We start from the raw sequence: 26,187 nt of genomic DNA, 5'->3' as shown, positions 1-26,187 counted from the left end.
CCTTTTATTCCCCCCCCCTCACCTGCAAACCATGCTTAGAAGCTCTCTAGAACATCCAGCAACAAATGACTGGAACCTTTTGGGCCTCATCTTGCAGCGTTTAAAACAATTACGGGATTTTTGTCTTGTGTCCTTTGTCTCCTTCTCGTGCAATGTGGCGCATATTTCCCGATGATGATGATGATCCTGTTTACGCTTGGTTCTAAGCAGCGACACGACATGGAAAAGTGACTTGTGGTTGTGGTTGTCCACCGCAGAACCGCCAGCTGCTGAGGGACAGTTTCATGGTGGAGCTGGTGGAGGGAGCCAGGAAGCTGCGACACGTCTTCCTCTTCACCGACCTGCTGCTCTGCGCCAAACTGAAGAAACAAATCGCCGGGTAAAAAAAACCCAAACAAACCCAAAAGCAATCCCGATACAGTGGCCTGGCGTGTTTATTACTCAACTGCAGAGAGTACCGGGAGTCAGTTCTCTCATAATAAGAGATGAAGCCTTTATTGGTACGCATTAATTAGTAAAATTATCAAATACGGGATCAATTTCACATTTATTTTGTAAAGGATCCTTAAAAAAGTTACACTTTTTATCTTTAGGTCCCAAAATGGTCCTTCTCCTAAAAGTGAAATACAGCAATTTTTTTTTTCCACTTTTACTGCATCTAATTTTTTGGAACAAGTTCAGGTATTATATATGTATTATAGTACACATGTATTATATGTGTATTACATATATATATATATATATATATATAATTATATTTTTATGAAACGTAGTGTTTTTTTTGTTTGTTATGAATTATTATTAATTTATCAAATACAACATATATACTGTATATATATATATATATATATATATAACTTATTAAAAAACACAAAAATTTGCAATATTTTCTAAAAATATTTTTCGGTCTTGACTTGGCAAATTACGACATGTTGAGAAAAAACATCAGAAATTTTGAGAATAAAGTTGTTAATTTACTAGAAAAAAGTCGTACATTTATGAGAATAAAGTCATAAACTTACGAGAAAAAAGTCGTAAATATACAAGAATAATATAGTACACTTCAAAGAATAAAATTGTAAACTTACGAGAAAAAAAATTCAAAAATTTTACAAGAAAAAGAAAAGAGTATTCGGGCCATATTGAAAAGAAAAATTTGAGATTTTGAGAATAAAGTTGTAAATTTACAAGAAAAAAGTTTTACATTTATGGGAATAAAGTCGTAAATGTACGAGAAAAAAGTCATACATTTACGAAGAAAACTAGTAATTGGGCCATATTGAAAAAAAAAATTGAGATTTTGAGAATAAAGAAGTTAATTTCCAAGAAAAAAAAGTTGGAAATTTACGAGAATAAAGTTGGAACTGTACAAGACAAAAGTTGGAAATTTACAAGAATAAAAACTTAACAAAAAAAAAAAAATGTAATTTTGCAAGAAAAAAAATCGGACATTTTATGAGAAATCAGTTCTGTATTAGGGCCGTATTGAAATAAATAATCTGGGATTTTGAGAATAAAGTCGTAAATTTACAAGAAAAAAGTCATAAATGTATCAAAAAAAAGTCATAAATATACAACAATAATATAGTACATTTCCGAGAAATTTTACGAAAAAAATAATAAGAAATCTGAGATTTTGAGAATAAAGTCGTAAATTTACCAGAATAAAATCGTAAAGTTCCGAGTCTTACATTTTACAAGAAAAAAATTCGTATTATTTCCTTTTCCCAAGGCCAAGGGGCACATAAATGTCTCAAGCAATGCTTCTTACGATGGAGTGTTAAAACAATCGGCGATTATGAGAAAAAAGTCCTGCATTTACAAGAAAAGACTTGTAACTTGATGTTACAGGCATCCTGAGAGAGCTATGAAAAGGGGGGGGGGCTTGTGTCCTTTGGCCTTGGGCATGTGGAGGGGGAGAGTGAGAAGGGCTAGCCATCAACTGCTCTGTTTTATTTATTTTTTTTTGTAACTTAAAACAAAATAGGTAATTGGAGTCAATGGGAGCAAATAGTTGAGTGTAAGTATATATTCTATACACCTTATATGAAGAATTATAAAAGCCAAATGAGCAGAGTAGACATGTTTTACTCCCCCAGTGTGCCTGGAGAGGTAATTACATTCCACTGTAAGCTGCAGCTTTACAGATGCCATGCCTTATCATGACATTGTGGTAGCAGTCATTTTAAAGGTAATCATTATAGCCACCAATTTGTATTCCTAAAGGGAAAAAAAGTAGTCTATCTGGGTGTTATCCAAGTCCAATTATTCAATTGTGTTATCCAATTATCAAAGTAATTGGGGGAACGGCGTCTATTAGAGCAGAGGTCATTATTTGAAGAAATATAGTAACACAGAATGTTTATTTCCCCTTTCCTCCATCCTGCGTCCCGTTTTCCTCTCGCAGTAAAAACCAACAGTACGACAGCAAGTGGTACATCCCGTTGAGCGAACTCGCCTTCCAGGGACCCGAGGAAGCCGAGCCCCTCACCGTCCCGCAAGTCCCCGACGAGGAGCTGGACGCCATGAAGGTGAAGATCTCCCACCTGCGCAGTGAGATCCAGCGAGAGAAGGTACACCCAGGGAAGGAAAGATGAAAATAAGCGGGAGATTTTACGGTGAAATATGTTTTTCTGCCACATTTCCGCCCCCCCAGAGCGCTAACAAGGGTTCAAAGGTCATCGACCGTCTCAGGAAGAAGCTGTCCGAGCAGGAGTCTCTGCTGCTCTTGACGTCTCCCAGCATGCACCTCCGAGTTTACAACAAGAGCGGCAAGGTGAGCATTCTTTATTTGTTGTCACCAGCGGTGTTCCCCAGGGCTCAATCTTATGCCCCCTCCTATTCAGCGTGTATTATTTCTTTTTCAGACATAGCTAGACTAACTTTGATGTGGTTTACGTGTTCAGCAACGATTGCCATTCCAATTCTCTGAATTTTTCTGCCATTTCAGAGCTACAGCTTCCTGATTTCGTCCGACTACGAACGAGCAGAATGGAAGGAGCTCATCAAAGAGCAGCAGAAGAAATGTATGTTTCCTATCGCTCTTCCTTTCATCCTCTGGGTTATTTTACTACCCTTTGAGGCGAGGACCAAAAAGTCCTCTCCCAAAAGCTGTTTTCTTTTCATGAAAAATCACAAAATTCTAACTTAATTTTTTTTTTTACATTTATATTTATAAAAACAAGATATATATTCTACCCCAAAAAAGGGCAACCGAGCACCCGGGGCAAATTTACTACCCTTTGTGCTCCCCAAGAGGACAAAAAAAGTCCTCACAGAAACTGCTTTAAAAATATAACAGATTAATATTTATTTTTCTACTTTTTTCTCAAATTCCTAATCAAAAAGTGTCAAAAATAATGTAAACATGACAATTTGGTCTATTTTTCCCAAAATGAAACCCTGAAATTAGAAAATGCATGATTATATTGTGCAGTAACGGTGTGTTTAAAATGTTTTGGTTATGATGGAAATCAATGGGACTTTTCTGTGAATTGCCTTGTTAAGAACCTGACACTGCCGAAAAAACCCCATCAAAATCAATTTTATTACTCATTTTATGTATATTTAACCCTGATCTTAAAAAAACCAAAACACAACTAACATTGATTCTATGGTAAATAACTCATTGTAGGCTGTGTTTGTTTTTCCAAATAAAAACAGCGACATCACTGAATCAAACCAATATTGAAATGGGTTGAATAATAAAGATAATTACATATTTGGTATTTTTGTTTAGGACTGAAGTTTGAAAGATTTGAGCAAAAAAAAAAGTAGCAAGAAAATATTCATCTGTTATTTTTTTGAGCAATTTTTGCCCTAAAAAATATGCCCCAGGTGCCTGGTTGACCTATGAACATTTTTTTTTGGACAATATGTTCTATGAAGAAATAGAAAATTTGAAGTTTGTGATTTTTTTTTTAAGAAAAAAAAAACTGTGAATCTTGGGAAAAATCATTCCATATGGACTAACAAAACCAAAGTTATGAGCAAAAGTGTACCTGAAAGGACAAAAATGCCCCAAATTAGGAAGTTTGTTAATTTTTCAAATTCATTAATATTATCATTATATTCATTAGTTATTATAATGAAATAATTTAATTACTGTAATTAATAGTTATTCATTTTATTACCGGCCAAGATACGAAGTGATACTATATTTCTACATTTATTTTCTTTTTTCTTTGTAAGGTTTTAAAGCCTCTTCGTTAACGTCCATGGAACTTCAAATGTTGACCAACTCGTGTGTCAAGCTGCAGACGGTCCATCACATCCCGCTTAGTATCAATAAGGAGGGTAAGCGGCTTGTTTTATGATGTATCACACATGAAGCTGTGACTGTCTATCCAGCTAAAGTTGCTTTTGCAAAAACAATAATCATCAAGCCAAATGTTTGATACGGCATCATGTGACTCAGCTCCAACACAAACAAGATACAGGCATTCCTCAGTTTATTGGTGTTTTTTTTCTGTTTTTGCAGAGGATGAAGCGCCGGGTCTCTACGGCTTCCTGAATGTAATCGTCCACTCCGCCTCCGGCCTCAAACAGAGCTTGAGTGAGTCACACAAACACAAAAGCAAACACGTCAGAGCAAATTAACGTTAAGTTCTTTGCTCATTCGCTCATTCGGGTTTAAGATAAATGCAGCTTTTAGCCGCTAGTCTGCTACTTGAACCACAGTTCTACTCATTTTAAGCCTTCATTTAAAATCATTGGCTAACATGACGCACATTGTGTTTGCTGGTCAGATCTCTATTGCACATTGGAGGTGGACTCTTTTGGCTTCTTTTCCAATAAAGCCAAGACGAGAGTGTATCGATACACCACTGAACCCAAATGGAACGAGGTAAGTGACCAACTGTATGAGCACTGACAAAAGTATTGGGACACCCATAGTATGCAATCAGTGTTTTTTGTCCCAATACTTTTGTCCATATTTGAGGGTATATTAAATGAACAATGCCAAAAGTCTACAAATATGGTTTTTGTATTCTTTTTACATGAAAATAGTAAGGAAAGTGTGGTTTTTTTGCATAGATATCTTTATTCCAAGAACAAAACATTTAATGCCACGTAAGAAATAGCCCTTGAAATATGACTTTTCATGGACCACAATGCATGTTGCATTAATGCAACTGTACGAGCACTGACAAAAGTATAGGGACATCCCTCATAATCAACCAATGCATTTTTGTCCTAATACTTTTGTTCATATTGTACAGTATATTTAATAGCCATTGATGAAAGTCTCAAATATGTTTTTGTATTTATTTATAAGAAAATAGTTAGAAAATAGTAAGAAAAAGTGTGTTTTGTCGCATAGATATCTTTATTTCCAGATGAAAACAAAAGTATAGGGACATCCCTCATAATCAACCAATGCATTTTTGTCCCAATAATTTTGTCCATATTTCATATAATAGCCATTGCTGAAAGTCTCAAAGTTTTTCAAAAGATGTTTTTTGTGTTGTTTTTAATAAGAAAATATATTTTTAAAAGTGTGTTTTGTTGCATAGATAGCTTTATTTCCAAAACAAAACAAAAGTATTGGGACAGCCCCATTAATCAACCAATGCATATTTGGCCATATTTTACAGTACATTTAACAGCCATTGCTGAAAGTCTCACATATGTTTTTTCTATTATTTGTAGAAGAAAATAGTAAGAAATGTGTGTTTTGCCACGTAGCTGTCTTTACTTCAAGAGCAAAACATTTAATGCCATGTAACAAATAATCCTGAAATATTTTTTTCGGCACTTTCAAGCATGCTAATGTGCCAGATCTCTTGTGTTGCGTGCAGGGAAAATGAAGGTTGTCGTTCTGTCAATATTTTATATTATATTACATACATGCACTATAATAATGGATGAGTTGATATTAGATGTTTAGACTGATTTTAGATGGCAGAAAATAGTCAGTGTTTTTGCCCATAGCTATCTTTATTTCAAGAACAAAACGTTTAATGCCATGTAATAAAACGGCCTTGAAATATGCGTGTTGCATTAGACTACTGTGCGAGCACTGACAAAAGTATTGGGACACCCTTCTCGATCAACCTATGCATTTTTGTCCCAATACCTTTGGCATAAAATAGTTAAAATAAGCATGTTTTGTAGCACATATCTTCATTTCAAGAACACACCATGCAGTAAATAGTCCTTGATTTACAATGCACGCTGTACCAGCTCTGACAGAAGTACTGGGACATCCCTCTTAATCAGTCAATGCATTTTTGTCTCAATACTTTTGGCAGGAAATATGTTTTTTCACCGATTGCAATGCACGTTACAATAACACTATTGTACGAGCACTGACAAAAGTATTGGGACACCCCTTTAAATCAAATCATGCATTTCTGTCCCAATACTTTTGGGACACAGTTTGCAGTAGCTTTAACGTCCTGTGCTGAAAGTCAAACAACCATACGTGTAGCATCATCAGCACCCCTGCCACATACATATGGCACACATGTACGTGCATGTGAACGGCACAGCTGCATCACGGAAGAAAAGCTGTGAGACCCAATCAGTCGCTCGAGGGTGGGGGGAGGGGGGGTGGGGAATGCATCTGCAGTGATGGTCTCTGAGGAGTTTGTTCAGCAAAGTGGAAGTAATATCCGCTAATGAGGAGCTGCTGGTGATGACTGCGTCCACATGTGAAGGCGACCAAATGTGAAGCGTTAAATAATTACAGGCAAAGATGAAGATTTAGCATTTCGAGTCGATGCGTGCATTCTCTATACGCCGTATCCCGCTGATCACGTCATCAAAATGAGTGTCTTTGTGGCAGCCCGACATGTTGCCTCTTTCTTCAGTTTGGATTTGTACATACACAGTATTCCAAACACCTGGAGGATGCCAGGTGAGATGCATTGTGGCCGCCCACCGCCATGCTTTCGTCATTAAATTCAGTTTTACACTTTCATATTTTGTTTAAACGGTTGTTTTCATGGCGTCTTGATGGAAAAAAACTCCTTCCTCTGACCCCCCCCCGTATATTTAGTAAAGCAGGCTTCTCTACACATCTTAAAATACAGCTCTGACAACTGTCAGCCAGTCAGCTCCCACAAGTTTGAGTTTTGTTTCTCTTCAGCGAACAGAGCAAATAACCCAGCATGATGTTAAAATGTGAGTGTAATGTTGGCACTTTAGCGTCACACAACTATGCTAATGTTGCTAACGTTTGTGTCCTGCTGTATCACTCCTTAATGTGACCGTGTTTTATCGACATCGATTATGTTGGACAAGTGTTTATGTAAAAACTGTGCATTATGGAGTGGCCTTTTATTGTGGCCAGCCTAAGGCACACCTGTGCGATAATCACACTGTCTAAACACTATCCCGACTTCGTCTGACAGACGTTTGCGCCTTCTGTGTCTGTCCATCAGGAGTTCGAGATTGAGCTGGAGGGCTCGCAGACCCTGCGGCTGCTCTGCTACGAGAAGTGCTACAACAAGACCAAGCAGAACAAAGAGGACGGCGAGAGCACGGACCGCATCATGGGGAAAGGACAGATCCCGGTATGGCATGACGTCAGCCTCCTTTCCGCAGAGCCTCCTCGTTCGACTCGTCGACACAGGCGGTTATCACGAAGCGTGAATATTGACAAATTCACGCTTAAACCGAGCGTGAATTTGTTGGGTTTAGATGATGTAATGAGAGGACACTCGGGGGCATGGCTCTCTCTGAGGACCACTCACATGGGAATAAGTGCTCTTCTTTGGTGCTTCTAATAGAATAATGTTATTATTTTCATTTTGTGGAGACATCAATACCGGCAAGATGACTCCAGCCTGCAGCATAATAGCAACTACAACAAAGGAGAGGAAGACTGGTGTTAAAAAAAAACAACAACAAAAAGTGCTACACAGAGAAAAACCTGGTATTTTTGTAAATAGGTGTTACCAGACCACGTGTTTTCACTCTACACAAACATACATAGTGTCTTAAAAAGATCATGCGAGCACATTATCGTCATAATGCACTCTTTGTGTTGCTGCAAGTGTGAATGGCGCCGCCATCTAGTGGTGGGTCTCTGTCACTACATCGATGATGTCATACCAAACAGGCTGCACAAACCGCAGCTTTGTTTGGCTGTCTTTACACAAATCTTAAAAAAAAATACTACAATGTGTAAGCTCATATTTTTATTAGACAGGAAAAACTGTGAGGTCTAGAAATAAGAAATATGACGACAAATTTATTGCATCAAGTTTTTTTTTCTGGCTCGCAGGTGACTGGGGTTAAAATCACTGCAATGACGTAATGTACGATGTCATGCGGGTTGTTTGTCGACAGTAAATGCATCAATAATCACATCGGAAAAAAACTAATATACCTTATGTCATAAACTTTAAGTATAACAAAGTATATTATTAATAATACAGTAGATCCCCGCTTTTAAAGGGGGTTATGGTCCGCGTTGCGACTTTTGCATCTCACAGTAACTGTGGTGCGTTCAAGGACCACGAAACAAAGTGCAAAACCTCAACGTTTGATGAAATAACATGATCAATGTACATTTTACCTATAGTATTACGTATTGCGAAATTATTAGCAGTGGATGAGATGGGTTTTGGAGGATATACTTTTTTATGTAAATAAAACATTTAAAATAAAATTTAAAAATCTATCAAAATAATTTTATACAACAGAGGGCCACATTAAAAAAAATTGCTGATTTTGAGAGTAAAGTGGTAAATTTACGAGAACGAAGGTGTAAATTTACAAGAAAAAAAGTCGTAAATTTAGGAGAATAAAATCGTAAATTTAGGAGAATAAAGTCGTAAATTTACGGGGAAAAAAGTCGGAAATTTCCGAGAATAAACTTGTACGTTTACAAGAATAAAGTCGTAACTTTACGAGAAAAACAGTCGTAATATTAGGAGAATAAAGTCTTAAATTTAGGAGAATAAAGTGGTACTATCACATGTCATGGTGTCTACGTGTCGGAGGGAAAATAGAGCATAGCTCTTCCGGAAGGAAGGAAACGTTCCTTTTGCTTCAGGCAAGCTTTTATTTATAACGTGGCAGCAAAACAGAGCAGTTGAGCGCAAACAGATTAGCATGGCTAGCCCTTCTAACTTCCACCTTCCTTACCCCGCCCCCTCCACATGCCCAAGGCCAAAGGTCACATAAACCCCCCATTTTTCATAGCTGTCTCAGGCAATGCCTGTAACATCAAGTTACATTTTAAACATCAAGTTAAATTTACGACTTTATTCTCGAAATCTCAGATTATTTTAATACTAGTCGTAACGGGCATTGCCTGGGACAGCTATGAAAAGGGGGGACTTATGTGACCTTTGGCCTTGGGCAAAGGTAATATTATGACTTCTTTTCTCGTAAATTTGCGACTTTATTTTTTCGTAAATGTACGACTTTTTTTTTTAAAGTGACCCTAATACGCTGTCGTAATTTTTTAAATATTTTATTTCGACCAAAAATGTTTGAATTTGCCCGGCGACTGCTCAGTCACGAATATGCAGGGATCCCCCATCATGCCGTGGTGTCGTATGTTTGGTGATTGTTTTTTCGTTTTTACGTTACGCCTTTTGTTTGTTGCCATGTTTCTAAAAAAAAATTGTAAAAAACAAAAATTAATACACAAATAAATACAAAAAAATATATGGCAAACCTTATACATGAGAAAATACAATAATAATAATAATGATAGTAATGATAATGATAATAATGCAAACTTTTAGAATAATAACAATAATACTACAGATAATTTAAATATTGTTGTTGTTCTTCTTCTTCTTATTATTATATATTTTTAATCATAATAATAATAGAGATAGTGATATTATTATTATTATTATTATTATTATTATTATTGTTATTATACTTTTATAGTAATAATAATACATATAATTATACTATTGTTACTATTGTCAATCAACTTAATTTCCTGTCAAAACAGGAAGTACAACACAAATATTTTTCCACTCAAAGCAAACTCAAACTTGTTGAATATTGTGAGTCCAAAAAGAAGCATAAGGAAGCAAGTGTTTCATATTGTTTTGCCTAAATGAAGCATTTTCAAGCACAAAAAATGGCTGCAGGAAGTAAAATCCAAATACATGGCATTCAGAAGACGCATTGAAAGAGGTTGCGATGATATGTAGTATTGTACACTGGTCACTAGGTGGCAGTGATGTTTCTGTAACACTGGCTTGAAGGGCTTTTATTGCAGCTTTGAAACATCTCACAACAGCCACAATAATCCCTAACACGGGATACTGTTGTGGCCATAACGCATGTCAAGTTCAAACTCAACTCTGAACCCCCCACGTCACTTCCTGTCAGTGCCACGGCAGCACATTTACAGCAACACACACGAGCACGAGTCTATTTTGTCTTATGTCTACTATATTGGCTAATAAGAGTGTAAATATGACTATAGGGGTGTTATATAATGTCTAGAGGGCTCTAATAATGTTAAAAAGCGTATATATAGGCGCATACTGTATATATTATAATAACATCAATAGTACAGTTATTTCACATTGTTGTTTAGTAACAATAATGAATAAAATTAATATTTGACATTTGGATACTCGTGGATACTTCAACAATGGTTAATCAAATTTGATCAAATCATTTTTTATTAAAATAATGAGCAAAGCACTGACAAAAGTGCAAATATTGATGTCAAAAAGCATGTGCAAATATTTTTTGCGGTATTAAATGGGTGAGAATGTCGCGTGTGCGTGTCGTTTATGGTCCATGATGCATAAAACGGTGCATCCCCGACTACATGAAGGAGGTAAACACGTGACTAATGAAGGACAGAACAGTTAAAGGTGTCATTTTGTGTGCCGGAGAGAGAGAGAATGATGATGTAGGTCATAGTTTCTTAAAGCCGAAGGCGTCCAAGACATGCGGAGCATGATTCACGTCAGCTTTGCATGCAAGCAGATGATGGCTCAGACAAGCTAATAAACACACAACATGCATGTACACAGTATGTTACGTGTACTAGAATTAGCAATTATGATGTCAGTTGCAAGCGAAGTGTACATTGGATCCCCGCATAGCCACGTTTCAGCGTTCGCAACCCTGAAAAATGTGCAGCTGGGCTGAATATGCGGTGATGTTAGGTCATGCTAACATTGTTTATGTGTGGTTTTCCCTCACTCAGCTGGACCCGCAAACTCTGCAAGGCAAAGACTGGCAAAGGACGGTCATTCCCATGAATGGGGTGCGTCCGTCCACCTCTGAAATCTTCTTTTACCTCCACTTCACTTGTGGTGTGTGGCTGTGTAACGTGTTATTCCCTGCGACAGATTGAGGTCAAACTATCCATGAAGTTCACCAGCCGGGAGTTCAGCCTGAAGAGAATGCCCTCCAGGAAACCCATGGGCGTCTTTGGAGTCAAGATCTCCACCGTGACCAAGTGAGTTTTCCCACTTTATACTGTTTTTTATCCATTTACTTTTTTCTCTATTTATTTTTCATCAATTTAAAATGAGTCTCAGAGGAATTGAGACAGTTTAAAACGGGAAAGCACCATTTTGTGTGTGTGTGTGTGTGTGTGTGTGTGTGTGTGTAGCTTTAATGCTAATCAGCTGTGATTTTCCACGCCCAAGAGGCATACACTGTAACTCTGCACTTGTCCAACGTAATAGATGCCACATATCACATACAACATTATGGAGCGGAACAGGAGGACACAAACATTAGCGACATTAGCATAGCTAAGTGTGCTAAAGTGCTAACCGCAACATCATGCGAGGGTGTCATATTCGTTGAAGAAAGACAAAATGACCGAACTTCCAGTTGCCACGTCTAGGGCTGACTGACGGGTAGTTGGCAGAACTCCGGGCCGTATTTTAAGACATGTAGCGAAGCCTGCTTTACGTCATTGCATACGTTACACTTAAATAAGCTGCTAAATGTCAAATACCCCTGAGGTATTTGTATTAATTTCTGAAATATACAACTCTAAAGTCTGTCAGAACTTCAGATCTCCATCATGAATGAAGTAAAACCTTAGCGAGACTAGCATAGCTATGTGTGAAAAAGTGCTAACATTACATTTACATTTCGGCAGCAACATCATGCTAGGCTGGCATATTTGCTGAAGAAAAATAAAATGACCAAACTTCCAGCTGCCACGTCTGAAGCTGGCCGACGAATAGGGCTCTGGGCCGTATTTTAAGATGTGTAGCGAAGCCTGCTTTATGTCATTGTATATGTTATACTTAAATAAGCTGCAAAAGTTGCATGAAATGTCCATTTTCAAACCACCATCATGAAAGACGGCATGCGAAACATCATTGTCTTCAGTTCAGCAAACTTTCAAGATACGTTTTGCTAGCACGCAGTTGGAACCGCTGACGTCAAATACCCCTGAGGTGGTACGATTTAGAATACATTTCTGAAATATACAACTCAAAAGTCTATCAGAACTTCAGATCTCCATAATGAATGATGTAAAACCTTAGCGAGACTAGCATAGCTATGTGTGCGAAACTGCTAACATTACATTCACATTTCAACAGCACCATCATGCTAGAGTGGCATATTTGTTGAAAAAAGACAAAATGACCAAACTTACAGCGGCCACAGCTGGAGCTGGCCGACAGATAGGGCTCTGTGACCTATTTTAAGATGTGTAGCGAAGCCTGTTTTATGGCATTGTGCACGTCATAATTAAATAAGACTTTAAAGTTGCACAAAACGTCCACTTTCAAACCGCTGTCACTAAAGACGGCATGCTAAACGTACGTCAACGTACATCACAAGTCTTCAGTTCAGCGAGCTTTGAAGATACGATATTTTTGCTAGCACGCTATTGGAACCGCTGATGTCAAATACCAATCGGTATTGGTACAATTTGGAATTAATTTCTGAAATATACAACTAGAAAATCAGAATTTCAGATCTCCATCATGAGTGAAGTGAAATGTTAGTGAGACCAGCATAGCTACAGTATGTGCACAAAAGTGCTAACATTACATTCACATTTCAACAGCAACATTATGCCCGGGTGGCATATTTGCTAAAGACATCTTTGCATGTCTGTAGCTGACGGGCAGATAGTTGGCAGTTTGATTTTAAGATGTGTAGCGAAGCCTGTTTGACGTCATTGTGTGCGATTGTACGTGTTATACTTAAATAAGCTGCTAAAGTTGCATGAAAACTCAATTTCAAACCGTCGTCACAAAAGACGCCGTGTGAAACTTCAACGAATGTCACAAGTCTTTAGTTCAGTGAGCTTTGAAGATACGACGTTTTGCTAGCTCGTCAAGAACAAAAGGACAGCTGTGTGTGCTAAAGTGCTAACATTACGCTCACATTTTAACAGCAACTTCATGCTCGGTTAGCCTATTCGCTGAAGAAAAACTTACAGCTCTCACGTCTGACATAGCTGACTGCCAGATAGCTGGCAGAGTTTTATTTTAAGATGTGTAGCGAAGCCTGCTTGTTTTTCTTTTATTTTTTTCAAAGGCTGTCCTCTGTGAAGTATACTTAATATCTACAAAGGAGGTTAAGTCTTCTCCTTGCTCTTGCATTTTTCTACGCAGACGCGAGCGTTCCAAGGTGCCCTACATCGTCCGCCAGTGCCTGGAGGAGATTGAGAGGCGGGGGATGGAGGAGGTGGGCATCTATCGAGTGTCCGGGGTGGCCACTGACATCCAGGCCCTCAAGACGGCCTTTGACACCAGTGAGTGGCCTTCAAGTCAAGCTGCAAGTTCTTTCCTGTTTGTCCGTCATTGCTAAGCTCTCTGTGTCGCCGTCCGTAGACAACAAAGACGTGTCTGTGATGATGAGCGAGATGGACGTCAACGCCATCGCCGGCACCTTGAAGCTGTACTTTCGGGAGCTTCCGGAGCCGCTGTTCACCGACGAGCTCTACCCAAATTTTGCAGGCGGCATCAGTACGTTTGACACCTTTCTCGCATCATTTTCGTTCCTCCGTTAATCGCTGCGTCCTTTCCTCCGCAGCGCTGTCGGACAGCGTGGCCAAGGAGAGCTGCATGTTGAACCTGCTGCTGTCGCTACCGGAGCCTAACTTGGTCACCTTCCTTTTCCTCTTGGACCACCTGAAAAGGTACGGCAGTCAAACGAGCACTCGAATGCATCACGGGTCCAGGCAATAATTGAAGAGATGCTGTCATTTCCTACATGAAAAACGTAGCTCTCTTTGACCACATGGTCGTCTATGAGCAAGCATATCATTACAACACAACAGCAACAGAACCAATGTTGTAATAGCACTAAGTAGCAATGATGATTGATTGGAAACAACAATACAACAAAGTGTAACACGCTTTCACATCAACAGCTGGGTAGGAACATTTTAAGGTGCATGCAGAGCTCGATAACGTTAACCACTTCTGATGCTTCCGATGCAGATACTGCCATCTTGTGGAATTGGTCAAAAAAAATGCATCATACAACAACAAAAATAGAACAGTTGTAAAAAAAAAAAATACAACAGTTGTATTGTTACATCATAACGTTACCAGAAAAAAGTCGGAAAAGCGACATAATACTACAATAAAAAGCATACAAGGCCATGAGAAAAAAGGCATAATGTTACAATTTAAAAAAACAACAGCAACTTTTTAGCTTTAGGAATGGAATGGTCCGAAAAATGGTCCGAAAAAAAGATACAACGCCATGAAAAAAAAAATCCTAACGTTACAATAAAAAAAAAACTATTTTTATTTTGTTACCAGAAAAAAAGTCGGAAAAGCGACATAATGCTCGGATAAAAAAGATAAAACGGCATGAGAAAAAAGGCATAATGTTACAAAAAAATAAGTTCTTCTTGGTGTTCTTCGTGTTACAAAATGAAAGTCGTAATGCCGGAAAAAAAGGAAAAAGTTGCAATATTATAAGAAAAAAATTCTAATACGATAAAAAAAAGCTACTTTTTAGCGTTAGAAGAATAAAGTCGTAACGTTAGGATAAAACGTTTTTTGGGGGGGGGGGAATCGTAACGCTACCAGAAAAAGTCGTAGTGGTACGATAAAAAAGAAAAAAATCCTAATCTTACAATTAAAAAAATACTTTCTAAGAGATTTAAGTCGGAATGCTCAAAAAAAGGAAAAGGTTGTGATGTCACTGATAAAAAAATGTAAAGTCATGACCTTACCTGAGAAAATAGTGTGATCTTACCCTAAAAAGATGAATCTCCAACATTGCACTGTTAGTAGAATAAAGTCGCGGTGCTGCGAGAAACACAACAAAACAAAACATCGTACCATTTTGTTCTCGTTTTTTTGTTCACAGTCTGCCCTGTTCACCTTCAGGGGCTGCTTTCACACTGAAGTATGAAATGAAACGCAGCTCTCATTCAGCTGTATATGATGAGGTGGTTGCCATGGAGACGGGGATGAACACGAGGAGCTTTTATGGTGGTGTGGGCGTCCGTACAATGAAGCTACATGTATCAGATGCTCTCCGTCGACATGGAGTATCTACTGTATGCACGTGCAGTCGTCTTTTCAGAGGAAAAAAAAATGTAATTAACCAGAAATCGTCTCATTTTTGGTCTGTTTTTCTTCAAAAATGGGCTAGTAGTCGCAAGTAATTAGTAAATACATATAATAATACAACATAACATGTACAGCATGTGTGTGTCACCATTTTTACAGGTTTATGTCTTTATGCTGCACTGATCATGTTTTTTCCTCAAGCGTTGCGATTTGGCAATTTGTTCGGCGGTCCTTGAACGCACCGTAGTTGTGAAACTTGTATCTAACAAAACTTGCAGCGAGTTGACCACAAGTTAGTGTATGACCAAACTTGAAAGCACATATTGACCTGCATCTTGTGTTGTCACTGAGCAACAGCGGGTCACATAGGCAGTAACAAGCCGGCAGTGTACAGTCAGCTTCCGCGGCACACTGCCTGGATAAAAGAGGAGGGTGTGTTTAAATTTTATTGCCCCTCTTTATTTGTAAAATGAAGTGGATTATCTTACAATTCTTGGGGTAAATGAAAGGTGATAAGCCGGTTGCTATTACATATATTGACCAGAAGAGTGTGCTGCTCACAAACCACACTGCATCATGTTGATGTGAGCCATAGAATTAGCACAGCATTAAGCTGTTCAATTGTGCTCATTTCAAAAGGTTCTCAATAGCCATTGTAATTAAGGTGTTTTTTCATTTCTCCTACAAGGTTATGCTTTTTTTCTTGCAGCATTTTACAACGTCTTATGCAAATGATATACAAAATAGACGATGGCGTCCTCTAGCGACTTCTAGGACAGCCAAAGGCTACTTTTCTTACTGAAAAGTTGGCAACAGTGGCTCCTCCCACATGACATGTAAAATGGTGACTCGACTCATGGCTGTGTTTTAATCACAATAATAATAAAAGGATGCAAGGCGAGAGCGTATCGATAGTCCATGGTAGGGTTTGGTATTGCAGTAGTTTGAGATAAAGATGTTTTGACACACGGCTAATGGGGAGTGACGGCGGCTCCCAGCATGCATTGTGGTACTTGGCTTGTAAGACGTTGCCGAAGTTTAGAGTTTAGAGTTAACATACCGTAGTTGTTTATTATCCCCCATACGTGTGTTTACTTACCTACCTGCTACGTGCTGTGCTGTCATTTTGTGTTAGCATCGCCACTGTAGCTAGTGTTCTGTCGTAGCTAACTCATGTCAGGTATTTGGTTATTTTCGACCATGAAGTTTACTGAGGTTGCGGGGTGATTTAAAACATAGCCAAGCTGATGTACAACAGAAAAAACAGAGGAAAAATCTTATAAAATCATGAAATGAAATGATTAATTATTAAGAACTGTTATGAGAATGAAAACTTTATTGACAATTCACACATGCCTCCATTTACGATGGGCCATCGTTTCAACAGACAAATGCTCGGATGTATCCAAAGTACCGATATTTTGATTTGAGAATCAATTTTAGAGCATGAAGAGCTGGTATCAGAAGTAGTGGTATTTCAGTATCGACCCGCACATCACCAACAGGCAAGCAGTGTGGATTACGTACACGCGGTTTCTTTAGCCTGCTAGCCTGCAGTGCTAGGACCAGGCTAAAGGCTACACCGTTATCATTCATTACTGGTGAGTAGCCATACATGTATATTCTATGCTTTAAATGTATTTAATAAGGATGTGAGGCATATTTAGCGCTTAAAACTAGCAGGAGTGTTTGGAGGGGGAGGAGTGAGCCGCGTGTGAAAAGGAATATTTTTATGGGCCATTTGCTCATTTTCCAGCATGAATATGCATATGATATCATAATGAATGACATTGTCCCGTTCTGTGGTCTTTGTGTTGGTCAGGGTGGCAGAGAAGGAGTGCGTCAACAAGATGTCCCTCCACAATCTGGCCACCGTGTTCGGCCCCACCCTCTTGCGGCCCGCCGAGAAGGACAGCAAGATCCCATCTAACCCCACCCAGCCCATCAGCATGGGGGACAGCTGGTCCCTGGAAGTGATGGCACAGGTCAGCCCCTCCATCTCTACAGTCGTTTCCCAATAAACCAGGGGTGTCCATAGTGCGGCCCGGGTGCCATTTGTGCGCCACATCTGTTTTTTTATTGGCCCGTGGCACATTCTAAAAATAGAAATAATTGAACAAGACAAACACAAAAGTCAGCAGTAATTTTACAAGAATAAAGTCAAATTATTCAGAGGAAAAAGTTGTAATCTAACAAGAAAAAGTCACAATTTTACAAGAATAATGTAATATTATGAAGAATAATAACAGCACTTTAGTTGCATAATGTTGAAATATTAAAGAAAATAAGTCAAAGTATTAAGAGAAAAAAGTCGTATTTTACGAGAATAACCTGTAATATTATGAGGAAAAATCATGTCATTTTAGGAGCAGGAAGTTGAAATATTAAAGAAAAAAATGTATGTTTTAATATGAGAAACAAACAAGCAAACAACAAATAAAGTTGTAATTTTTGGAAAATTTAGGTTGGGGAAAAAGTTATAATGTTACGAGAATAAAGTCAAAATATTATGGTAATAAAGTCATATTTACGAGATAAAAATTTACAAGAAGAAAGTTGAGATAGTTGGGGAAATAAAAAGCAGCAATGGGCGGAAGAGCTGTAATTTTACAAGAGTCAAAATAGTAAGAGAAAAAACTTGTATTTTAACAAGAAAAAATTCACGAGAATAACTCCTAATATGAGGGAAAATCGTGTCATTTTGGTAGCATAAAGTTGAAATATTAAAGAAAAAAGATTTCTTTTTTTATGCTGTAATATGAGAAACAACAAACAAAGTTGTCATTTTTGGAAAATTAGGTTTGGGAAAAGGTTGTAATGTTACAAGAATAAATTCAAAATATTATGTGAATCAAGTCATAATTACGAGAAGAAAATGCACAAGAAGAAAGTTGAAATAGTTGGAACATTTCAAAAACAGCAGCAGAAATGAAAAGAAACATTTTACAGCGATGAAGTCAAAATATTAAGGGGAAAAAAGTTGTATTTTAATGAATGACTGGTAATATGAAATATGTAATATGAAGAAAAATAATGTCATTTTGGTAGCAGAGAGTTGAAATATTAAAGAAAAAATATTTTATATGTTTAAAATTGTAATATTGTGAGAAACTAACCAAAATAAAGTCGTAATTTCTGGAAAATTTGGTTGGGGAAAAAGTTGTGATACGGGAATAACGTCAAAATATTACGAGAAGAACATTTATCAACAATATTTAAGAAGAAAGTTCAAATACTTGAAAAAAAAACAGCAATAATGGGGGCAAAAAGAGCCGAGTTGATACTAATAATAGGCTGCTTGTGTATCTCCTGACAGGTCCAGGTGCTGCTGTACTTCCTGCAGCTGGAGACCATCCCCACCCCTGACAGCAAACGACAGAGCATCCTCTTCTCCACCGAGGTCTAAAGACTACTTTGGTTACCTCAAACGTGGACCGTGAAGGACTCAAAGTGAGCCTCGCAGGAGAGGAAAGGATTTTTTTCCCCACCACTAGAGGGTGACGTTGAGCCTCTAGCCGCGTCTGTCAGCTATCCGTATGTTCTTCTTCCGTCTGCATTCCTTCAAGAGATCTCATCCTCTCCAACATTTCCAGACATCATGTCAGCAAGGAAGGGGAATATCCGGCGTTCCTGCTCATAAAGCCGTAAAGCCGACGGTCGTGCTTCTTATGTCTGTTTACAAGGTAAACAAACCACAGCCGCTTGAAGGAATTACCGAAGGAAGGCGTTTACAGTAGATCCCGGCTATTCGTTCCAAGACTCCCCAGCAATTTATGAAAAAACACAAATAATGGCCGTGAAAAAGTCTTTTACACATGAACATAAACAATTGCAGGCACACAGTATACAGCAGGGGTGTCCAAACTTTTTCCACCGAGGGCCGCTTGCTGAAAAAAAGCAAAAGATGCTAATATTTCTCCTTTTGTGTACCAACCCAAACAGATAAGAAGTCATCCTATGTACATATACTTCAAGCTTTGTGTTTACAAGTGGCCAAACCTATTTCTTGCTCGTTTTTCATTTCTTTCTCTTTTTTTTTTTTCATTTTTCATTTACAAAAATTTCAATTTTCACCTCGGAATATTTGGACTTTATTCTCACAATATTAGAACTTTTTTCCCCCCAAACTAATTTTCCCAAAGCTTTAAATTAATTTTTTGTTTTTCTTCTAATATGGCAACTTTTAAAATGTGATATTTCAACTTTATGCTTCTAAAATCATTTTTTTTTCCCTCGTAATATCGCAATTTTGTTCTCTTAATATTAAGACTTTTTTTCTCTTGGCTTTAAACTTTTTTCTCTTTTTCTGCTGTTTTTTTTTATTTACTTTTCTTGATTTTTTTAGGTGTAATTACATTTTTGTTTTTTTAGAATATGCAGATGGCCAATTTAAAACAATGCCACCTAATTGCTGCTCCTTTTTCCATTTTTGCTGCTGTTGGGGCCCGAGCGCCAACGTGGGAAGGCCTCCTTGAAACCGCTATGTTTATTCTTTTTTTTCCCCTATTTTTCCAATTTTCTTGCGTTTTTGAGGACCTTGGGATGCATCGAAAACTCAAAATTTGCAAGCGTGCCAGGTTTGTGATATTTCCGCGCTCCCGAAGACGAACTCCCGGATCTCACTCGGTAGCGTTTCACCGAACCCCACGGAATTTGGTGATGACATCAATCATGACGGGATGAGAAAAAAAGTCTCAAGGACGCACGTTCCAAAACAAACAGGAAGCCGGCCATTTTGGTTTCTGGCGGCAATTCTGGGTTCTGGCACTTTGACCAAAAGAGCCCAAATGCAAATGGCAGACACTCGGCAGATGGCCCTTGTTAAACCACCAAGGATTTTAGACTGGGCCATAAGATGTGGGCTTTGATGATCAATCAAACAATTTGCCACTAAACTGTAACTGTTAAAAACCCACACGGTGATATCTTCATCATAGTTGCCGCATGTGGTGAAGACGACAACTTGATGCTATACTGTACATGAGTCACGTCCTGCGTCCTGAATTTGTCTCAGCGCCACCCAGTGGCAGCAGGGACCCTGAGTTGCATGGGGGTGCGAGGGCCCGTTCAATGCTGTTTTATCTTGTTTTGTTTTTTTTTATTTAATTTTATTTATTTATTTATTTTTTATGTGATGAAGGCTAATTAAAAAAAACACAGACCACATGGAGGCCCTGGGCCACACTTTGGACACCCTTGGTATACAGTACTGTATCGAGATCCTCGATATTGGCTTTCTTATCGATGTCGGATATATCGATATTACACATTTACAATCCAAAGGCCAAACTTGAAATTACTTTCACACCGCAGCTTGTTGCTGTGTGGAGCGTGTCATCACTCATGCACCAATATCCTTATCGGCAGAAAAGGCGATACCGATATGAACTGACTTTTATGCCGATACCAGCAGTGATTGTACCTACAAAAGGTTCCGTTACACAGCATCACGTCTTGTCAAAGCATCTTCCTGCTGGAAAATGTGGACTTGTAAGACAGCGCCCTCTGCTGGATTGGCAGCTGCAGCACCATTTCCCCGCCGCAGATAGCGCCATCAAACCCCATTCTGGTTAAGTTACCATTAAAAACATTTGTAAAAATTGGGATTGACGCCGAATAAGCGGGGATTTACTGTATTCCCAAAATGGCCACACCGCCTGCCGTTTTTCTTCGCCATTTTGCGCTCTTTCCCTGAACGATCCACAGAAGGCGATGTATTTTCTACCTTGTTCCATCGTGCGGGATGGTCCGTCCCTCGTTGTACATACTCTTAAAGTCTGTCTTTAAGATCTTTATAATCTAAGATGTTGAGTGTAATTTATTCCTGTTTTTTCTATGTGCGTACTTTAGGGGGTTTTGGACGAGGCGAGTGCTTTTAGCGAGCCTCCGACGTGTCTCGCCGTTAACAGAAGCAGGATGTTAGCCTTGTTCTTCGTTCTTCTGCAGCCTTTTTATTGCTTCTTTCACTACGAAGGTGACGTACTTGAACGCTGCTGTCGGGGGCGGAAAGGCACACGTTTTTTTTCCTCGTTCTTTTTTTTTTTTTTGAAGCTGCTCCGTGTCGCATCCACACAACATCTTAGTGGTGACGTTTCTGCATCGTTTCAGCTAAAACGCCGTCGTGTTTGATCGTCGCCGTCTCCCTACTGGAGAGAGAGTGTGTTTATCGGGTCGGAGTCGACGCGCATCAACAGCAACATGAAACCGGCTGAATGTCAGCGCTCCTAAATAACTCGCCGCCGTTGTGGCGTTACCGTAAATGCTCCAGTTGTTGCCGGACGTTTATTTTCCTAAAGCACAAAGCAGCTGACGTATAAAATATAAAGCAATAGGTGTGTTCGTGTAACACGCGTGACCTTTACACCAACAGCTGAGTAGCAACATTTTAAAGCGCATGCAGAGCTAGTAAAGCTGCTGAATGTGGGGGTAATTAAAACACAATCAGGAGGTTGCGGACAGGCACAACCAATGTTTTGTTTTGCTCTTTTTTTTGTTTTTTGGTAAAATTACAACTTTTTTTATTACAAGATTTTTTTATTGTAAAATTATGACTTATTTATTAAATTACAAGATTTTTTTGTTCGTAAAATTCAGTGTTTTTCATATAAAATGAAAGGGTTTTTTTTTTTGTAAAATTATGACTTATTTCCCATAAAATTACAAGATTTGTTCTTGTAAAATTATGACTTTTTTCCTTGTAAAATTCCAATATTTATTCTCGTAAAATTTTGACTTATTTCCCATAAAATTACAATTATTTACCATGAAATTACAATATTTATTCTCATAAAATGATGCCTTATTTCCCATAACATTACAATATACAGCATTTTTTTTAGTATGACTTATTTCCCATACAATTACAATACCAATTATTGTAAAATGATGACTTATTTCCCATAAAATTCCAATACTTAAAATTTAAATATAAAAATAAATTATGGCTAATTTCACATCAAATTACAATAATTTTTCTTGTAAACATACAACTTTTTTCTCATAAGAATAAAAGTTTGTTCTTGTAAAATTACAACTTTTTTCTTATAACATTACAATATTTTAACTTGTAAAATTGCAACTCATTTCCCATAAAAAAATGTTCCCCCCCCGTAAAATTCTTTGACTACTTTTTATCTCGAATAGAAGTGTTTTTTTTTCTCATAAAATTAAGACGTGTTCTTATGGATTACGACTATTTTTTGTGAATAATTTTGTTGTATCTCTTAAGAATATTAAATTAAATTAAATTAAATTAAATTAAATTAAATTAAATTAAATTAAATTAAATTCGGACTTTTTCTCATCGAAGTAAACCTCTTTTGTCATTATATTATTTCCCTTTTGTCATAAAATTCCCAATATTTTGAGTGTCACAATATTATGACCGTTTTCTTGTCAAGTTAAAAAAAAGAATTGGCCATAATATTATGAATACTTTCTTTCTGTCCTCCTATGATCTTTTTGCTCATAAGAAGATGATGCGTTTCTATTAACTGTTTTCTCTCAAAACAAATACTTTTTTCCCTCATAAAAACTCTAACGGAGGTTTTAATTGGAGCATTTACGGAACGTGATTATTGGCACATGTGCACACTTTGTACAGTGGAACCTTGAACCCCGAAAACACCCAACATGACCAAGTCCATTCGTTTCAGTGGGAAGGTACGGAGTGTGTGAGGTGGCACTGTACAAAAGTTAGCACGCAGCTTTGGTGACTAAGATTAGCACGCAACTTTGCTGCCCAACGTTAGCACACAACTTCAGTGATTGACATTAGCACGCAAATTTGGTGACTAACGTTAGCGTACACTAACAGTAGCACCCAACGTTGGTGACTAACGTTAGCGCACAAATTTGGTGACTAATTTGGCACGCAACTTTGGTGACTAATGGTAGCACACAACTTTGATGACTAATGTTAGCACGCAACTTTGGTGACTAGCGTAAGCATGCACTAACATTAGCACGCAACGTTGGTGACTAACGTTAGCACACACAATTGCCGACTAATGTTAGCACAACTTCAATGACTAATGTTAGCACAACTTCAATGACTAATGTTAGCGCGCAACTTTGATGACTAGCGTTAGCACGCAGCATAGGCAAGTGGGTGATCCAGGGGAGATGCTGTCTTAGTAACGAGCGTTTATCCCATCCAAACATGAAAATGAATGAATGATAAGCCCCGATATTAAAGCTCCATAGTGATGTTTTGGTGATGAACATGCAGGCATGTTGATTTTCATTTGTGTTTTTGTACTTTTATTTATTCCAATGCATCCTTAGAGCGGCCCCGTCATCATTATTACTTGTGGGAAAAGTTGACTTATGGAGTATACCGTAGTACAGCATATACATATCTCCATTTCTGTGCTTTAATTAATAATAAAAAAAAGCATATCTAAAGTTTTTTAAAAAATGCATGCTCGTAGACGACCACCATGTACCCCATCAAACATCTCGTAGGTTTTTTTGGAATGAAAGCACAACAGGTAGTTTCATCGACACTTTTGATAGAAAAACATGTGAAATTGGACGCGAGCGCCGCCATCTTTGGTCCGTGTTTCTATCAGTAAGTCCTCAAGCGTCCACGAATCCGCTTGTTCCATGGCGCCAACACGTCCTTTTGGCCTTGCTGTGTGTAGCATGCGTTTCTACGTCTACGTCCCGATTGCCTACACTTCTTGTAATGACCCTGTCGTGCCTCAAAACACACACACACACACACACACACACACACACACACACACACACACACACACACACACAGCTTTTGTTTGGCTTGACAGTGCAAACTTTCCTTGTTGCCTTTTTTTGCTGAGCACATTTTCTTCTTCTAGACTAAGACAGGACCTGCAACTGCTTCAAAGTCTCAATAAACGGTCTTAGCTGGTCCACTATGCGCCCGCCCTCCTTTCTAACGCTGAAATTCTTGCCCGTGTCCTTATTTCAAGTCCCTTAAATGCCTTTTGAAGCGTATTTATTTATGCTCTGTCTTGAAATAGAAGGTCTGCTGGATCTATTTATTTAGGACAATATCCTCCAGGAGAACGTTCATGTTTCTTGTTGCGTTTGTCGTCATTGGTGGTGTTAAAATAAACCAAGACTGGACACTGTGATTGTTGGAAGGAAGGCATCAAGGATGCATGACACCCTGTTTGGTATGTTGCTTTGTCGTTGGCACAACGGAGGAAGGAGTTTTGGGGCCGCACTCAAAAGACAAAAACATGGTTTTGACGTCATGAAGGCGTGGTGTTACTGGAATAACGTCGACACAAGTGGCAACGCCATGAAAAGAAACTCGCACTGTGGCCAGAATAAAGACACATTTTTCACGTAACACGCCGAGAGGAAAGTTATTTGAAAAAGTCAGAGCAATGCAACATCCGATTCCCCGTTACACCAAAACGACCGGAGCATCCGTGTGACAAATTGACCTTATTCTCTGCAAAGTGGGACTTTTTCCAGCTCAAATTAAGAAAATAAATAAATATCTTTATATTACGGATTTTTTTTGTTTGTTTTGTTTTGTAAAATTACAGTTTTTTTTCATAAAATTTCATTTTTTTTGTGCAAATTTACGACTTCTTTCTCCTAAAATTGCAATTTGTTCCTTGTAAAATTATGATTTTTTAAAAAATTAAATAAAAAAATTTTTTTCTCATAAAAAAACTTTTTTCTTTCAAAATGCAGACTTTTTCCTCATAGCATTCCAACCTTTTTCTCATTATATGATGTTTTTCTTTTAAAATTGTGTCTCATAAAATGATGAGTTTTGTCTCATAAGATTAAGACTGCTTTCTCTAAAAATTATGCATTTAAAAAAAAAAGTACATTAAAAATGACAACTTTTTTCACAAAAAACACATTTTTTTCTCGTAAAATTGAGATGTTCTAAAATTAAAACTTTTTTGTCATTATTAGTTTTTTTCTCATAAAATTACAATCTTTTGTATTATAAAATTCTGACTTTTTTCCCTTGCAAAATAGTGTCTCGAAACTACTTTTTTCTCTAAAAACTGAAAAAGAATTCTCCTAATATTCAAAATTGTTTCCCCCAAATTACTACTCGTTCTGTTAAATATTGTTTTTAAACTCATCTTTAAATTAAAGGGAAAGGCTTCTTGAGACGTCATCTGTACTTCTGTGAAGAAGGTGTCGGACGTTTCGCTCCTCATCCGAAGAGCTTCGTCAGCAAACTAATAAGTGCTGGTAGCCTAGGCCTTAAATACAGTAAGAGTGGGCGGAATTGGTGTGCCAACACCCTCCTCCTATTGGTTCCTTACACTAAGACTGGGCGGAGTTGTGGTCTAATCCTCTCCTGCCATTAGCACCTCCGAACAAAGGGAAGTGTCGCTCCCTGAGTTGGGTATGAACGGCTCGGGCTCGGCCCTGGCTCCACCTCATTTGCAAGACTCTTACTGTATTTAAGGCCTAGGCTGCCAGCACTTGTTAGTTCGCTGACGAAGCTCTTCGGATGAGGAGCGAAACGTCCGACACCTTCTTCACAGAAGTACAGATGACGTCTCAAGAAGCCTTTTCCTCGATGGACAACTCCTGTACGACTGAGAGCCTACACAGACTTATAAATTAAGTATTTTTTTTCAGAGAATGAAAACCCTTTTTCTCATATTATGAGCCTTTTCTCGTATAATTCAGAATTTTTCCTCATGAAATAGCAACTTTTTTTTCTTTCAAAATGACATTTTTCTTTTCAAATTATGACTTTTTC

The 26,187-nt window shown here is 38.0% G+C and overlaps 1 protein-coding gene across 1 annotated transcript in view; it reads left to right on the top strand.

The window, feature by feature from the left end:
* bcr (BCR activator of RhoGEF and GTPase) overlaps positions 1–25,598 on the top strand; it is a 118,321-nt gene extending 92,723 nt beyond the window's left edge. Inside the window, exons 9-23 of the mRNA XM_054756213.1 lie at positions 258–379; positions 2,408–2,573; positions 2,657–2,776; positions 2,951–3,026; positions 4,192–4,296; positions 4,481–4,555; positions 4,749–4,846; positions 7,389–7,520; positions 11,147–11,206; positions 11,292–11,401; positions 13,536–13,675; positions 13,755–13,889; positions 13,957–14,062; positions 17,278–17,440; positions 18,772–25,598. Of these exons, the coding sequence (XP_054612188.1) occupies positions 258–379; positions 2,408–2,573; positions 2,657–2,776; positions 2,951–3,026; positions 4,192–4,296; positions 4,481–4,555; positions 4,749–4,846; positions 7,389–7,520; positions 11,147–11,206; positions 11,292–11,401; positions 13,536–13,675; positions 13,755–13,889; positions 13,957–14,062; positions 17,278–17,440; positions 18,772–18,861 (1,698 nt within the window). The 3' untranslated portion in view covers positions 18,862–25,598. The remainder of the gene's footprint in view (positions 1–257; positions 380–2,407; positions 2,574–2,656; positions 2,777–2,950; positions 3,027–4,191; positions 4,297–4,480; positions 4,556–4,748; positions 4,847–7,388; positions 7,521–11,146; positions 11,207–11,291; positions 11,402–13,535; positions 13,676–13,754; positions 13,890–13,956; positions 14,063–17,277; positions 17,441–18,771) is intronic.
* Positions 25,599–26,187: the final 589 nt, after the last annotated feature.

The sequence above is a fragment of the Dunckerocampus dactyliophorus genome, chromosome 17 (assembly GCF_027744805.1).
Source record: "Dunckerocampus dactyliophorus isolate RoL2022-P2 chromosome 17, RoL_Ddac_1.1, whole genome shotgun sequence".
In the NCBI taxonomy this organism is placed as follows: Eukaryota; Metazoa; Chordata; class Actinopteri; order Syngnathiformes; family Syngnathidae; genus Dunckerocampus; species Dunckerocampus dactyliophorus.
This window is presented reverse-complemented; position numbering and strand designations above follow the sequence as displayed.